The following is a 16,960-nucleotide window of genomic DNA, read 5'->3' on the forward strand; positions in this document are numbered from 1 at the left end:
TCAAAGAACTTACTTGTCAACTAAAGGAACTTTCTTGCATGGTCCGCTTCCTAGAGAGCCGGGGAAAATGATGTCGAGGAGAGATTGAGGCGCAATCATCTCCACATAGTTGGGTTCCTGAAGGAGCAGAGGGGATGGACCCCCATGTGGCTAACCACCACAGTGGCCCCTGGGGAATTACCTCCTTACTTTGTGGTAGAACATGCTCTGCGAGTGCCTGTGGGATGGGCTTCACCTGGAGCCCCACCAAGGCCGCTGTGGTGCAGCTCCTCAATTTCAGGGATAAGGACACGATACTTCAGGTTGATAGACTCTCTGGCCCACTTGCCTTATAAAATGCGAGTATCCTCCTATTCCCAATCTATACATTGGCAGTTCAAGAACAGGGGGCTTCAATTATAAATGTGAAGAAAAGTTGTGTGATGCAGGCCTCACATATTCATTGCTGTTTCACAGCAAACATAAAGTGCTTGTGCACCAAAAACCACACTTGTTCACTGAACGGGCGGATTGTTGGTACTGTGTGGCGTAGCAATGATATGAGCGCTCTGAGTCGGAACCTGCTGTTGGCACTGCTTCCCCCATGCCCTCCCGGAATAAGTGCAACAACCCAAACTGCAGAGGTGACCGAAGACAATTGCCAGCATCTCAACTGTAACAGAGGCATAACAGGAACAGGTGCAGACACCGGTTGCTGCGGCTGAAGTATGTACCCGGGGCGAGTCTCCTGTCACGGATGATTCAAGGGGATGCCATATTGGAGGATGGAGGGGAGTCGTACCTGGCACTTGCCTAGATTTTAGCATTCTCCTTACAGGATCCTGTTATTGGGACTCCCCTCTCCCACTGGGAGCCCAGGAATCCTACCTCTACACTGTGTTAGAACTGCTGAGCCATGACCCCACTTCGTTGTTTGCGTGAGGTGTTCTGGTATTCTTGCCACATACACAAAAGACACACGCTTGCAGGACTTATGGTTCTGCCATGCTGGGGAAGGGAATTGGTTTTTCGGGTTTGTTATTATTATTCAGCTTTGCATCATGTCTGCTGCAACCTGGGTGGGTACTGTCTGGCAGATTAACCCATCTGAGATTTGGGTTCTTTCCTTTGTTGCTGCTTCTCTCTAACGCTGTACTGTCAATATACAATGGCTAGATTGTCGTTTTTGATCTGGAATGTCTGGGGTATGGGTACTGCAAGGAACCGGCATTCCATTCACAAATACATTAAAAGACAGGGGGCCCATGTTGCTTTCTTACCGGAAACTTGTGTAGCTAAGGGGGAAGAACGTACGCTTCAGAGACGATGGAGGGGAGGATGCTTCAGTTCAGTATGTTCAGGCAATGAGAGAGGGGTGCTCATATGGGTGCGACCTCGGGTGCCCTTTACGGGTGTGTCAGTGGAAGTAGACGCAGGGAGCCAATATATGTTTGTGGATGGCTGCCTGAAGGGTTCAGCTGTGCTGCTGGGTAGTGTGTACTTACCAAACACTGCCCAGGTGTAATTCCTGGCTAAGATGTTGTTCATACTGACAAGATGGGCTCATTTACCCTGGTTTTTGGGAGGGGATTTATATTGCGTTTTGCACCCTGAATTGGAGAGCTCACACCCTTTGTTCACTCACTTGGCTACTGTGAGCACTGTATCCTATGTGTCACAGTGGGTCACGCATTGGTCACTGATTGATAGTTGGAGGGCGCTGTACCCGTATGTCAGGAAATATCATTTTTTCTCCCCACCCCATGACTTACATGTTTGGGTGGATCAGTTCCTCTGCCACTCCACCATTCAGTTGACAGTAATGGAAGCAGACTACCTCGGAAAGACCCTTTCCAGTCATTGCCCACTTCTGCTGCACACTGAGTGGGGAGAGCCTACTACACCAGTGCCCACCTGGCACTTGCAACCTGTGGCCATGGAGGATCTTGTCTTCCGGGAGACGACGCACAACACGCTAATCAACAATATAGCTGAAAATAGCAGGACAACCGCCACGAGGCTAGTAGAATGAGATGCCCTTCAGACTATGGTGTGGGGCCTCTGTATACATGAGATCATTGGGGCACAGGGTGAGATCAGTAGTGAATTTGCACGGGTGGAGGCCTCCTTGGGAGGGTTTGGAAGGGCTGCCCTGACCGGGGATGCTGCTCAGGAAGTCTTGATTGGGGCCAGGGGCAGCCATGCCTGGCTCCTAGAGTCCTTTCGATGCATGGATTACAGGAGGCACCAGACGAAACGACACAAGGAGTAGGACAAACCGGGTCACCTGTTGGCATGGCTTTTGTGGAGCGCCATTGATACGGTGCAGATAACTGCCATCCGTCTATCGCCGATGTTGGTCACGTCTATCCAGGGGGCTATGCATGAGGCATTCTGTGCACAAAACTTGGCCCTGTTTATCCCAGAGTGAGTGAAGCGGCAGTCTCAAATTCGGGATTTATCTATCGTCACATTGTCAATGATACCACCAGAGAGTACAGAGGCACTGAATAGCCCAGTAATGGAGCAAGAGGTTTGCGGTGCCATTCGAGACCAACTAGCTACAACACTATAAATTACTATAACAATGTAAATAAAAAAATCAAAATCACTTAAAATTGCAAGCTATATTAAAAAAGATAACATTTATATAAATAATAGTAACACATAAAATGTATATATCAACAAAAACACATTTAAATAATTAAAAAACTATATTTTTAACCAGTATGGTATTGACAAAGATATTTAAAGCATCAATTATTTAAAACAGTATTACTTACCTCAAAAAATTATATTCTTTGTGCCTCACAATATTTATTTTCCAATATTTCTGCCGCCCGATATTTTTAAATTGATGTTTTGTCAAAACATCAACTTCAGTTAATTGCAAAGTTCCTAATGTTGACAAATAAGAGACTAAAGATTTAAGGCACATGTCATCCTCGTCGCGCAGCGGATGCACGCAGACACAAGTTGTATGCCAAAACTGATGTGCTGTATTGTTTTACTGACCTCATCTCGTTTTAAATATTATTGATTTAAATTTTAACCCTTTTATCTATCTTTCACCAATTTCTGTAAAGCCTCGTAATTGTTCTTCTTGCACTATGCACTTTAAAGGGCGTTTGCCTACCAGCTCCCGCTTTCATTTTAACTCGGCAATTTAAATCTTTGTGGCATTCTAGGCGCCCTCCGCCCAGTACCCTGGTCCACCACGGGTTTTCCCGATTGTTGTGGAGGGTGCCGGTGGCGCGAAGACTTCATTTCCGGATTACAGGGGGTGGAGCTGGACGGTTAGCGCTCCAGCGCTACTTACTTTAGGCGCATGTCATCCTCGTCGCGCAGACGACGCGTGCAGCGATTGTGCGACCGTCACACCGGAGGCACGCCAAAGGCAAGCCCATCTGCACCCGTCCGCGCCAAGATCTCGCTGAGCGCCAGGGATGCTGCCTTCTTTCCGCCAGAACAGACTGAAACTTTCAATTATACTAGGGAAGAACTTCTAGACCTACAGAGGCTGGGAGTTCCTCAATGTCATACTGTGGATGCTGAGGACCTAGTTGGGAAACATCCTTATTCCTGTCCCTCCTGCAGTTTTTGTCTGACTCAGGTAGGCAATTCTAGCACCCCTACAGATAACAAAGTATCCTCCCCACCCCCCGTGAGCATACACTCTTGGGCTACCTTATTAACACTAGATCCCTGACTAAGAACAAGATTGCCTTTAGAGATTTTCCTTCACTTCGTAAACCAGACTGGATATTCATCACGGAGACCTGGGCAAGGGATTGCTCTGGACCTGATCTTGCTGAAGCAATCCCTCCTGGTTATAGACTAGCTAGATTGGATAGGGTGGGCAGGATAGGAGGGGGGCTGGGTATCCTTTATAAAGATGTCTATTCCTGTCGCATTGAGCCATTCACCACATCCCTTGACCTGTACCAGGCACTGTATTTTTCAATAAAAACTCACCCCACTGAAAGTTTCTCTGGGGTTCTTGCTTATCGGCAACCTGGATCCAGATCATCCTTTAGTCAGGACTTTACTGATCTTTTAGAACCCTACCTGGCAAAACCAAATCTCACACTTCTGGGTGACTTTAATTTCCATCTGGAGAAAGACCTATGTAAAGATACCCAAACCCTCCTGGCAACCCTGGGTTGTGTGGCTTTCCGCAGTTGGTCTTGAGTCCCACACATGTGGCAGGACATATATTAGATGGAATATTTTCAAACGATCTGCGGATTAAAGTGGGAGTGCCTATAACCCTCTCCTGGTCAGATCATTATGCCATCCCTTTTAATTTTCAGTCCTTGGTATCAGGTACTGTCCCAGCTAACATAAGGCCAATAGAGGGAAAGATAAATCTCAGCCTTATTAATAAGGAGGCTCTTTCTAATGTTTTTAAAAACTACCAGCTTTCCTCGCACATGGATGCAAATTTAGCGGCAGCTGAACTCTCTAAGTGGCTTATAGCAGCTTTGGATACCTTAGCGCCCATTAAGGACCATTATGCAGCGAGGAAAAATCCCTCTGCTCCATGGTTCTCTGATAGACTTAGAAAGCTGAGGCAATCATGCCGTAGGCAGGAAAGGATATGGCGTTTAGATGGCGCTGGCGGGCTGAGAGCTTCACAAACAGCGCTTGAGGGAATACAAAACAGCTATTATTAAGGAAAAAAGTTCATATTTTTTTAAAGGTTACATAATCCATTAACTCTCCTAGAGAACTCTTTAATGTCATCAACTTTCTTATTTCCCCACCTGATGGATTTCTCTCAAGAGCTCTGTGACAGAATGGCTGAATTTTTCTGGACCAAAATCACAGATATATATTCTTTGTTGGAAACTTCCAATGCTGAAATTGCCCTATCTGCTCTACTGAATTTACCCCACCTCCAGCTGAATGTGTCAGCTACTATGGAGGAGTTACAGAGGCTACTTACCTTCCCACTTATGTCTCCAGCAACTATGGACCTCCTGTTATGGGGATTACATCGGGGTCCCCACTGGACTCATGCCCTCTGAAGGTGATAAAAACAGGAAGAGAATTTATTGTTCCTCACCTTACCACAGTACTTAATGTAGCCATTTCTGTGGCACAGTTAAAAAAGCCCTCTGAGGACCCAATGGAACCAAAGAATTATCGCCCTATTTCCATGCTGCCAGTCCCAGCCAAAATTCTGGAGAAACACTTAAATTCTCACCTTAGCACTTATCTAAAGGATTATCAGTTGCTGGATGGCTCACAACATGGCTTTAGAAGCTATCCTAGCACGGAGTCAACGCTAACTGCGGTATTTAATAACATTCGGTTCAGGTCGACGCAGGGCATACCACACTGCTGATTCTTCTTGACCTCACCGCTGCCTTTGATACCCTGTCCCCGTTAAGATTGGTGGAACGGCTCAAGGAGATAGGGATCGGGGGCACGGCCCTTAAGCTACTTACCTCCTTCCTCAGTGATCGCGTACAGATAGTGAAAATGGGCCAAGTCCACTCGGCTCTTAGCCCTCTGTTATGTGGAGTCCCACTGGGCTCCTCGTTGAGCCCGACCCTTTTTAATATTTATGTTGCCCCGCTGGCTAAGGTTGTAAGGTCATTTGGATTTGAGGTGTTGTCTTATGCTGACGAAACACAAATTATGGTGTCCATCACACATTCTATCAGGGAATCTGCTGCGAATTTCGAAAGTTGTATGCAGGCAGTCTCCTCCTGGATGGTCAAAAACTATCTTAGGCTCAATGGGGAAAAGACAGAAGTCCTGATCTTCGGAAATCAACAGAACATCTGGTCCAACGACTGGTGGCCAGACACGCTTGGCTGCTCTCTCTGCCCTCAAGCCCATGGCAAAAATTTAGGGGTCATAGTGGACAATTCTTTTTCTCTAAATCTGCAGATTAGCAGAACAGTGTCCACCTGTTTTGGGATTATCAGGATCCTCAGGAAAATGTCCCAGTTTCTTTCCTTCGCCGCACGAAAGCAGGCAGTTATCGCCTTAGTGATGTCCAGACCGGACTATTGTAATGCCCTCTATTTGGGCATTAACAAGAGCATGGTGCGACTCTTGCAGTTGGTGCAAAATGCCGCTGCCAGGTTGGTGATGGACCTTCCAAAATATCACTCAGTCTCGGCTGCTCTCATTACCTTGCATTGGCTTCCTTTGGATCGAAGAATTTTGTTTAAGACCCTATGCCTGACCCATAATGCCTTCTATGGCCTAGGTCCTGACTCTATCAAAGGGCTGTTCCAGTGCTGTTTTCCCACCAAGCAGCTTAGATCAGCAAGTACAAATCTGCTGATAGTCTCAAGGTTCAAGAAGGCTAGATGGGGAGGCAGGGCCATTTCCATTGCTGCTGTGAGGCTGTGGAATTCCCTCCCTAATGATCTGTCGGGACAAGTGTCCCATTCCCTTTTTCGCAGACCCCTGAAGACCTGGCTATTTACACAGATATCAGTTTGAGCATATTTTCTTAACTCTGTAACAGTGTCTCTCTTGCAGCGCCTTGACGCCCTGGAGCTAAGTTTGCGCTCTATAAATCCAATATTAATTAATTCATAAGGAGGTTGTGAAGCATTAGATTAGTTTTCAGTCCAATCCAAGGATCAAGTTGCTTCATTTGTACACTTAACTCACTAAAGGTAGCAATAGCAGGCAGAGAAGGCTTAACCCAGGGTGTGGCAGAAAAATAGTTGCTAAGAAACAGAATAATACAGTATTGTTGACAATATGACTCTTTTAGATCCTATAGGATAAGCTGAAAAGTTAATGATTTGTAGAAGACTTGATTAGTTGATTTCTGAAATCTCTAGTCTGTTATTAAAAAACGATATTAATCATTGCTATGTTATAATTATATTTTTCAAATATGTTAAAATGTCCCAATAACATTACCTAGAAAGAAACAAGTGAACTAGGCCCCTAGGCGATTAATGCAGACACAAAATGAGCTCAACTAAAGTGTTCTCAATAGACCCAAGGGTACATGTTAAACACACATGTCAAGAGGATTGAGACTTGCAGGACTGGATTCATAAAGGTCAGCTTAAAAGTTTATCAAAATATATTTATTTCTGATGCTGTAGTTTACTTTTTAAATGAGTAAATACAAATAGGCTAATTTCAGAATTCCTATGTAACAAAGTGTCCCAAACTACAATTTCCTTACATATGCCCTGAACCCTGTTTTCTGATCAAATGGTCACTGCCTTGCAAAGTAACCAGATATCATGTATTTTGTCAGAATTCTCACAACCACTTATATGTGTAATGTATGTCGCCCAGACAGTTTGTAAAAGATTCTTTTATACAGCTACCTATAAACCGAGATACAGCTACTTGCATTTTGTCTCTCTAGAATTAAATCTAATTCAGATTATATTATCAAAAAAGAAAGAGAGACTGGTGCACCTACTAGGTTAACCTTTCTATAATGTCTAAACATCCAAACAAAACGATGAACAACCACCCATTATCTCAATCACAACTTCTTTAGTATATGTAACATCGCCTAACCCCAGAAGAAAACCAGGTAATTACTTGTTGTTAGTTTCATTTCCTTATACATTTTTAGCTTTGTTCCATGTGCTCTGCTTGGTATAGGGACAGTCAGCTAATAGCAAAGTCCACATATTTTATACAATGCCCCTTTACAACAGCTCTGTTCACCTTAGATCCAGGAGAGCAGAATCCATGTCATATATTCAGGGTAATCATTATCTATGTAACTGATTTTAATTAAGATTCAATGCATGTGAATTTGTCCTCAAAGGATATCCTGAAAATCTGGCAGAAATCTTGTGCTCTTGGGCCTCTATTGAGCAGCACTGCTTTTTAACCAAACCAGTACATGATTTTATTTATGTTTTTGGGAAGCCATCTGAGTTGAAGTGGACCTTTCTTACACATTCCACAGTATCTTACTGGTAGAATCAATAAGCCACAAAATAGGCAGAAGCATAAGGAAAGCACTAAATTATGCAAGATAAGTGCAGAGCAATAATTGAGATTTAAACAGGACTACTTATGCATAATAACATGGTGAAGCCTACTTTAGTGAAAGTCTGCCAGTAGATATGGTGGGGTGTTCCTTAAAGCATCAAACATGTATGCCTGCTACACACACCCTTTACACACACACATCAGTAACTTCTCTCCACTTTTTCTAAATCAAATCAGAGTGATCTGAGGTTTCTGGACTCTCTCCCTTGTGACACACTACTGCATATATGATATAACAATATTTGCATAAACATATGAGAACATAAACTGTACCCACCTCCGGTGCCATCCAAAATGGTGTGCCAACAGAAGTGTTACGGCGTAACCGAGCACTGGTGAGTTGTGCAGAGACTCCTAAAATAAAAAATATTTGAAACACTGATGATTTATTTAATATTTCCAAGTTATTCTATCTCAGTCAAACACGTAAGGCAATCTAGCCACCACCTAATCAAAACCATTTTAAAATTAGGTTTGTGGGAGAAAGTATCTGGTACCATACCATGATATAATTTCACCTTTGGACATGTCATGGGAAAGTGTGTGCTTAACACCAGTGGCATGCTGCGTACAAAACATAGCATGAATGATTCTCCACCATCTGATCTCATACCAGGCAGTTTCTTCGATCCCTTTGATCCCAACATCAGTAACATTGTGGTGCAAACACAATTTGAAATTAACCTTTAACCTGAGCCACAGGACATTACCTGAGCCCTGCACCATAAGCCCTAGAAACAGTGTTGACAAAGGCCTCAAATCAGCAAAAGGTTATGGTAGCGTAATTAAGGTGCCACACACCCTTGGATGATAGATATCACATGGAGGAACACTTGTCCCACCTGTAGCCCCTCAAACACTCCCCTATTTGTGGGTTAAGGATGATAAAGTATTCAAAACTACTGGAATGAAACAGTGCCTTAGGAGTCCTGTACATTTTTTTTTCTACTGCTGCCTTCATGACCACAAGACCATGGTTAGTAAAAGCAGTGCCTTGGGTACCAAACAGATGCTGGTTCTTCCCATGGTACTCTTTTTTGACAAAGGATTGGCTTCTGACTACACCGTAAAACATAGTTTTGTGGTGATTCTTAGAAAAACAAAACATTTTAATACCTGAATCTACACACTTAGGGGGTCATTATGATGGCGGGTGGACTAGAGTTCGAACGCCATCGTGGTGGGGATCGGGATTGCCCACCAAGCAAGCAACTGTCCTGCACTCCAAATTAGGATGCCACCGCCACCATGGCCGTCGCATCTTGCAATTTAACATTGCGGCGGGTGCTGCTGACTGCAGCACCCGCCGTGATGTTAAAAATGCAGGTTGTGCATTTCACTGCACTATGTGGTAGGCACCACACTGTGCCTGCCACTTAGTGCAGTGAAATGTAGGGGGGTACCATGGGTATCCCCCCAGTGCACCCACACCTCCCCCAACACAAGGGGGACCCACAACGGGCCCCCAAAACCAATCCCTGCCAGCCTGTGAGTGGCGCTTCCACCGCCATAGACCGGCTGGCGGGGATGCAGCATTATAATTTGGCGGAAGGTGCCTGCTAGGCACCGCCACCATTTTGCGGATGCTGATCGCTCCACCAGGCAATCGGACCAATTGCCTGTGGTGGATCCATGGCGAGCGGTCTTTGCGCCCGCCACGGTCGGATTCCCCCGCCATCCTAATTTGGCGGGGGGAAAATTGCGGTCTGAAGGTGGAAGGCACGCCACCGCACAGCTGGCAGTGGTGGGCCTTCTGCCATCATAATGACCCCCTTAGTGTGGATTAATTGTTTATAATAAAAGCAGGAGGTACCTTGATTCTTCAGCAATATGTCACACCTTACAGCTGACCACAAGTAAATCAACAAATACACAAAATAGGAAAAAGAAAAATACGGAAAAGATCAAATGGTGTGTGTTATGAGATAAGAAAAATATCATAGTGCTTACTTACCTCTTCTAGGAGAACTACCTCTGGTAGGCTGACCTAACACAACTATAAAGAGCTTTAATGATAACCTGTCACCTCTACCCTTCACCTTACTCTCTTTTTACCTACCCTGGGTAGGATGACCAGATTTTGAGAAGCAAAACCCAGGAAATACCAGGCATAAAAGTAGAACTAAAGCCTTTAGTCTACTTCTGTGTTAGACCTGTCCTGGTTTCTGCGTAGTGCTGTAAATGTGTGTATATATATATATATATATTTTGAAGTCCACAGTGTCAGCGCCTGTCTGTATCGCATGAAACAGGATTGGAAGATATATATATATTATGCACAGAACCCCCCAAGCAGACTAATACTATCAGCCATAGGTGGTTTATGGTTTGAGACTACATCACCATATATTGATCACTTCCTCCAAGAACATGTCTGTAATTTATTCTCTTTCCTGATGGACAGAGATAGGGACTTTTTATGCAGCATATATGACATTGCGTGGGACGACTCCCATGTCTTTATGACCAGTGATGTCGCTGAGCTGTATACCAGCATTTCACACAAAGGCGGCATAAGAGCACTGAAGCATTACCTAGACACTAGACATATACACCTACACCAGCACACACAGATGCTTCTTCAAATTACACAATGGTGCCTTCAGAATAATTTATTTCTGTTTGGTGAAGAGACATACGGACAGGTCAGAGGGACGGCTATGGTCACGTGCTTCACCCCCAGTTATGCGAATTTGCATATGGGCTGGTGGGAGGAGCAGGTGCTCACAGTCGATCACGCCCAGGAATGGTCTGAGAACGTAAAACACCGGAAACAGCAAAGTCATTTGCAGACAAACTAAACAACAATAATATGAATCTCTCTTTTAAATTGAGTATAAGCACAACAGAGGTAAACTTTCTACATTAAGTAACATTTCTAAAAGACAATCAAATCCACACAAAAAACATTTAGATAGCCTAGCCAATCAATCAATCAAACACATTTATAGAGCGCGCTACTCACCCGCAAGGGTCTCAAGGTGCTGGGGGGGGGGTGCTGCTACTGCTCGAAGAGCCAGGTCTTGAGTTGCTTCCTGAAGGAGAGATGGTCCTGGGTCAGTCGGAGGTGGGTGGGGAGGGAGTTCCACGTCTTGGCAGCCAGGTAGGAGAAGGATCTTCCTCCGGTGGTGGTTCTGCGAATCCGTGAGACAGTGGCGAGGCTGGTGGATCGGAGCTGTCGGGTGGGTGTGAAGAATGTGAGGCGGCTGTTGAGGTATATGGGGCCCATGTCGTGGAGAGCCTTGTGAGCGTGGGTGAGGAGCCTGAACGTGATCCTTTTGCTGACGGGGAGCCAGTGCAGGTCTCTCAGGTGGGCAGAGATGTGGCTGTGTCGGGGGATGTCCAGGATGAGTCGTGCAGAAGCGTTCTGTATGCGCTGGAGTCTTTTCTGTAGTTTGGCTGTGGTTCCAGCATAGAGGGCGTTCCCGTAGTCTAGTCGGCTGGTGACGAGGGCCTGGGTGACCGTCTTTCTGGTTTCGGTGGGGATCCACCGGAAGATCTATCGGAGCATGCGCAGGGTGTTGAAACATGATGACGAGACGGCGTTTACTTGCTTGGTCATCGTGAGGGAGGAGTCCAGGATGAAACCCAGGTTGCGTGCGTGGTCCGTGGGCTTGGTGGCGGTGCCCAGAGCAGGGGGCCACCAGGAGTCGTCCCAGGCGGAGGGGGATGGTCCGAGGATGAGGACTTCCGTCTTGTTTGAGTTCAGTTTCAGACGGCTGAGCTTCATCCATTCCGCAACGTCTTTCATTCCGTCCTGAAGGCTGGCCCTGGCGGTGGTGGGGTCGTTGGTGAGGGAGAGGATCAGCTAACTCTAACCAGGTAACTCTATTCTTCACGCAGGCAGTTTTCATCCGACAAAATTGAAGAACAGTATTCCCTATGCGGAGAATCTCCGCATGAGACAGAACTTTAGTGATGTAACTACACTAGAAAAAGTACAGGTGGAACTTAATGATAGATTACTAGCCAGATGATACAATCACAGAGTTTTGGATACAGCTAGGAAAAAAGTCAATTGAGGGATGAATTACTGTTTAAGAAAGAGAGCAAAAAGGAAGCTGTTTCAGGGCAAATGACAATGATCATGGGATATTCTGTTTATAATCAGAAACTTGGGGGAATCCTATCAAAACATTGGGATCTCATTAAGAGTCATCTGGTTATTGGCCAGATTGACCCTAGGAACCCCCTACTGACCTACAGATGGGCAAATAAACCAACGAGAACCATGGTTGAGGAGTAGTCCAGGGATCCAACTATGCCATAGGTGTAAAACTTGTAGACAAGAGCAGAACATCAAGAAATTTAATTCACCCGTACTTAATAACCCATTGATTATGCACAATGCCTGTAACTTCTTCAGAAGTGAGTTTGTGGTTTATATGCTACAGGGCTCCTGTCCGAAAATTTGCATAGGGAGCACAATCCATATGGTACATGTCAGAAAACAACATAACCCAAGAGCCCTAGTCAATGAGGACAAGAGTTACCCAGTTGCTCACCACATCCATGAGTCACATGGGGGTAATGCAACTGATCTGGTCTATTTTGTTATAGACTCGATCCCAAAGAATGTCAGAGGGGGCAACAGGGAATTAAAACTAAGGAGATTAGAATCTCATTACATAATTGTCCTAAACAGTAAAATGTCAAATGGTTTAAATTCAGATGAAGAACTATATGTTCATTATAAAGACATTAGATACTGACCTCCTCAGTTCTGTAACAGTAGCCATGAGTAGATTGTCATATGCGAGACACTGACATTTTTTAATCTTGCTATGTTGAAGTACTTAGGACACTTCTCTATGTTAATACGGACTTCCTAGATGATCAAAAGTGGACAATAATTAATGGCTTTTAAACTAATGTGTTGGGCCTCAAAGAACGAAAAGATTTGGTTACCGACATAGACACAAGAATGCTCAATTCTGAATGGGATACGGAGTGGGTGCCCACTGGGGACATGAATTTAATTGAGTCAGAGAGAGATATTTAGAAATATATGATGCTGATAAATTAAATTTAATCCTTCTGCTACAAGATTTATAGAATTTACCCACTTGGGACATGCCATGTTTTTAATAAGTAACCTACAGATGTTCTCAGCACATTAGATAAAACTGAAGGCCCTAGACCAGTACGGAATAGCTTTTTTGATCAAATGTGATTTAATGAATTTCAAAATGACATGCTGAATAGGAAGTGTAGTACATTTATGTTTATTCACAAAAAATTCTCTTCAAGACATCTGTGGCAGAGATGATTTTAAATAGAGAAAGTGTACAATTAAATGTATTTTAATTGTATATGATTGCACATGTATATATCTTGCATAGACCACTTTTTCTCTTTGAAATGTAATCAAGAAAACAAAAGTGATGCTACTTTGTCCATGCCGTCGTGCGGTGGTATGCATGACTGTATTTCATGCATGTTTAATGGCGTTTACGTTATGTGAGCAAGGTGGCGTAAACTACCAAAGCACGTCAGAGACTTCTGTTAAAATCTACTTTAGAAACTTGATTCCAGACGTGTCAGAGTCTGTGTGGAAGTGGAGGAGCAGGAGTGGAAGCAAATATATATATATATATATATATATATACATACATACATACATACATACATATAAATATATCGTGGACAAGTTCTGACAAAAAGCCGAGGCATGTTCACCTAGTGAGACCGTGCAAGGAGACGTTTGCAGGATCCATTTGAAAATTTCCTAAGCACAATGTGTTAAGGACAGAACACAGAAACTCAGACTCCGCAATTTGATATATATATATATATATATATATATATATATATATATATATATATATATATAATGCTCGAGCTGAATTCTTCATTACCGAAAAATAGAGACAGCAACCACGGACTCTTCAAATTAAATGCGCTTATTTATTTAGCAACAGATGGCCACTCTACGCGTTTCGGGAAAAAAAACCTTGATGTCACTGAGCATGTCATGAGTGATGTAATATGTGACGTCATCAGCAGTGCATTGCGGGGGCGCAAGTTATAGTTAGGTCTACTAACTACAACAGCTGAATTTCTATGGTTTTATACGAGTGAAATCTCCAACTAACTATAACATCCCTGAAACCTATGGTTTTTTCAGTGAATTTCTAAGGTTTTTTAAATGCTAATTTCTAACTATAACGTGCCTGAAACCTATGGTTTTTTTCAGTGAATTTCAAAGGTTTTTTAAATGCTAATTTCTAACTATGCCTACAAAGGTAGAACATGTGAATAAAGAGGAAGAAAAGTGCAAAAAGAAGCAAGACAAATGCCGAAAGAGGCAACACAAGTCCAGAAAGACGAAGAAAAGTGCAGGAAGAAGAGATGTGCAGAAAGAACCAACAGAGGAGCAGAAAGAGGCCTTGTTGCAAAATAATCCTGTGCCCACAACTTTTTCAGACGGGTACTGGTGGTAACTGACTCTGACTAACCAGGCCTAGAGCCAGTGCTATGCTAAAAGACACTTAGAATACAGTGAAAACACCTACATACACTTGGGAACACTATGCGTTGGGGTACCCCTGTGATTAGCATGACCTCCTCTGTAACGCCCTAGTACATAATAGGGCAGGGGGATTAAAACTACCTCTAAGTCAGAGGTGCAAAAATATGCTACTTTAACTAGTAGTCGCGTTTGCAGAGTGGTGGAGAAAGGGTGCTGGGCCTCCAAACATCGCTCAGGAATTCCACTGCGTAGGACTTACAAGAGGTACCAGGAGGGATTCTTGGCCCCCAAACTCCCTCAGGACTAAATTTGACTTCATCCCCATCCCGTAGTCTGCCACGAGGCAAGTTTGCAGTGTGGTAGAGAAAGGGGGCCATGGCCTCCGAATACGTCTTAGCAATCCCACTGTGTGGGACTTACTGGAGGTAACAAGAGGGTTAGTTGGCCCCCAAGGACATCCTTGGGGGCCAGCTTCCCAAACTATTACCTCCAGTCAGTCCCACACAGCAGCATTGGTAAGTACTCGTACCAGGCCAAGCCCTCTTCGCCCACCACTCTACAAACGCACTCCCTGGCACACTCTTGGATGGGGATTGAAGTCCCCTTCACTGCTGGGGGCCGTTTAGGGGCCAACTAGCCTACCTTTCACCTCCAGTAAGCCCCACGCAGTGGGATTGGTGAGAGCTAGACAAAGGCCATGCCCCCTTTCTCCACCACACTGCAAACGCGCCCACTGGCACGTTGTAAGTTGGGGGATTAAGTCCCCTTGAATCCTGATGGTCCCTGGGGGCCAACTAGCCCACCAGGTACCTCCAGTAAGCGCCATAGAGAGGTGTAAAAAGGGGCGTGGCCTGGACCACTTCTCTGCAACGCAGCGCAGTGGCTCTCACTGGAGGTACCTGGTGGGCTAGTTGGCCTCCAGGGGCCCTCTGGATTGAAGGGGAATTAATTCCCCAACTTTAAACGTGCCACAGGGCGTGTTTGCACACATGTCACCTCAGGCCCCACCCCCTCCCTTCACCACTGAGCAAACATGCCCGTGGCGCGTTTTATATTGGAGGATTGAGTCCCCTTGAATCCTGATGGTCCCTGGGGTCCAACTAGCCCACTAGGTACCTCCAGTAAGGGCCACAGAGCTGCATTAGGGAGAGGTGTAAAAATGGGCGTGGCCTGGATGACCTCTCTGCAACGCAGACCTATGGTGCTTACTGGAGGCACCTGGTGGGCTAGTTGGCCCCCAGGGGCCCCCAGGGGTCCCCAGGATTGAAGGGGAATTAATGCCCCAACTTAAAATGTGCCACAGGGCGTGTTTGCACAGATGTCACCTCAGGCCCCGCCCCCTCCCTTCACCACTGTGCAAACGCGCCCGTGGCGCATTTTAAGTTGGGAGATTAAGTCCCCTTGAATCCTGAGTGTCCCTGGGGTCCAACTAGCCCACCAGGTACCTCCAGTAAGCGCCACAGAGCTGCATTGCAGAGAGGTGTAAAAAGGGGTGTGGCCTGGACCACCTCTCTGCAACGCAGCCCTGTGGCGCTTACTGGAGGTACCTGGTGGACTAGTTGGCCCCCAGGGGAACCTCATGATTGAAGGGGAATTAATTCCCTAACTTAAAAAGCGCCACAGGGCGTGTTTGCACATATGTCATCTCAGGCCCCGCCCCCTCCCTTCACCACTGTGCAAACGCGCCCCGTGGTGCATTTTAAGTTGGGGGATTAAGTTGCCTTGAATCCTGAGGGTCCCTGGGGTCCAACTAGCCCACCAGGTACCTCCAGTAAGCGCCACAGAGCTGCGTTGCAGAGAGGTGTAAAAAGGGGTGTGGCTTGGACCACCTCTCTGCAACGCAGCCCTGTGGCACTTACTGGAGGTACCTGGTGGGCTAGTTGGCCCCCAGGGACCCCCACTATTGAAGGGGAATTCATTCCTCAATGTAAAACGCGCCACATGGCGCGTTTGCAGAGTGTTGCTGGGAGGGGGTGGGGCCTCCGGCACGATCGTGGTGTTTTTAATTTTTTTATATTTTTAAAAGTGGGGCTGTGTGGCCCCCCTTATTTTTCCTTTTTTGGACCCTGGGGACCCCATCCCCCAGGACCTGACACCTGCTTAAAAAATATATATATATATGAACGGGAAAGGGTCCGCGTAGGTTCCCCTCCAGTGGCCAATTCCGGCTCCGGGGACCCCATCCCCCGGAGGGGGCTGCGTGGCCCTCCTCCTGAGGCCTCTATTGGCCCCGGGGACCTCATCCCCTGGGGCCAGCCTTTATTTATTTATTTATTTTTTTATTTATGGGGAGGGGGGGACGCGTTGTCCCCTCCCGGGCCACATCTAGCCCCGGGGACCCCATCCCCCGGGGCAGGCCCTATCCGTTGGGGACCGTAGGGGGAGCCCCAATGCCCCCACGGTCCCGCCAGCTCCCCGCGTCCTGCAGGAGCCGGCATTGCTTTTCCACATGGAGAGCTGCTGACATGCAGCTCCCCTTATGGAAAAGCAATTCTGCTTTGCTTC

General features: G+C 45.7%; 1 protein-coding gene across 1 annotated transcript in view; it reads right to left on the reverse strand.

Moving 5' to 3' along the window:
- MYO3B (myosin IIIB) overlaps positions 1-16,960 on the reverse strand; it is a 2,253,613-nt gene that overhangs the window by 1,988,151 nt on the left and 248,502 nt on the right. Inside the window, exon 6 of the mRNA XM_085645333.1 lies at positions 8,261-8,337. Within this exon, the coding sequence (XP_085501459.1) occupies positions 8,261-8,337 (77 nt within the window). The remainder of the gene's footprint in view (positions 1-8,260; positions 8,338-16,960) is intronic.

The sequence above is a fragment of the Triturus cristatus genome, chromosome 3_1 (genome assembly GCF_964204655.1).
Source record: "Triturus cristatus chromosome 3_1, aTriCri1.1, whole genome shotgun sequence".
Taxonomy (NCBI): domain Eukaryota; kingdom Metazoa; phylum Chordata; class Amphibia; order Caudata; family Salamandridae; genus Triturus; species Triturus cristatus.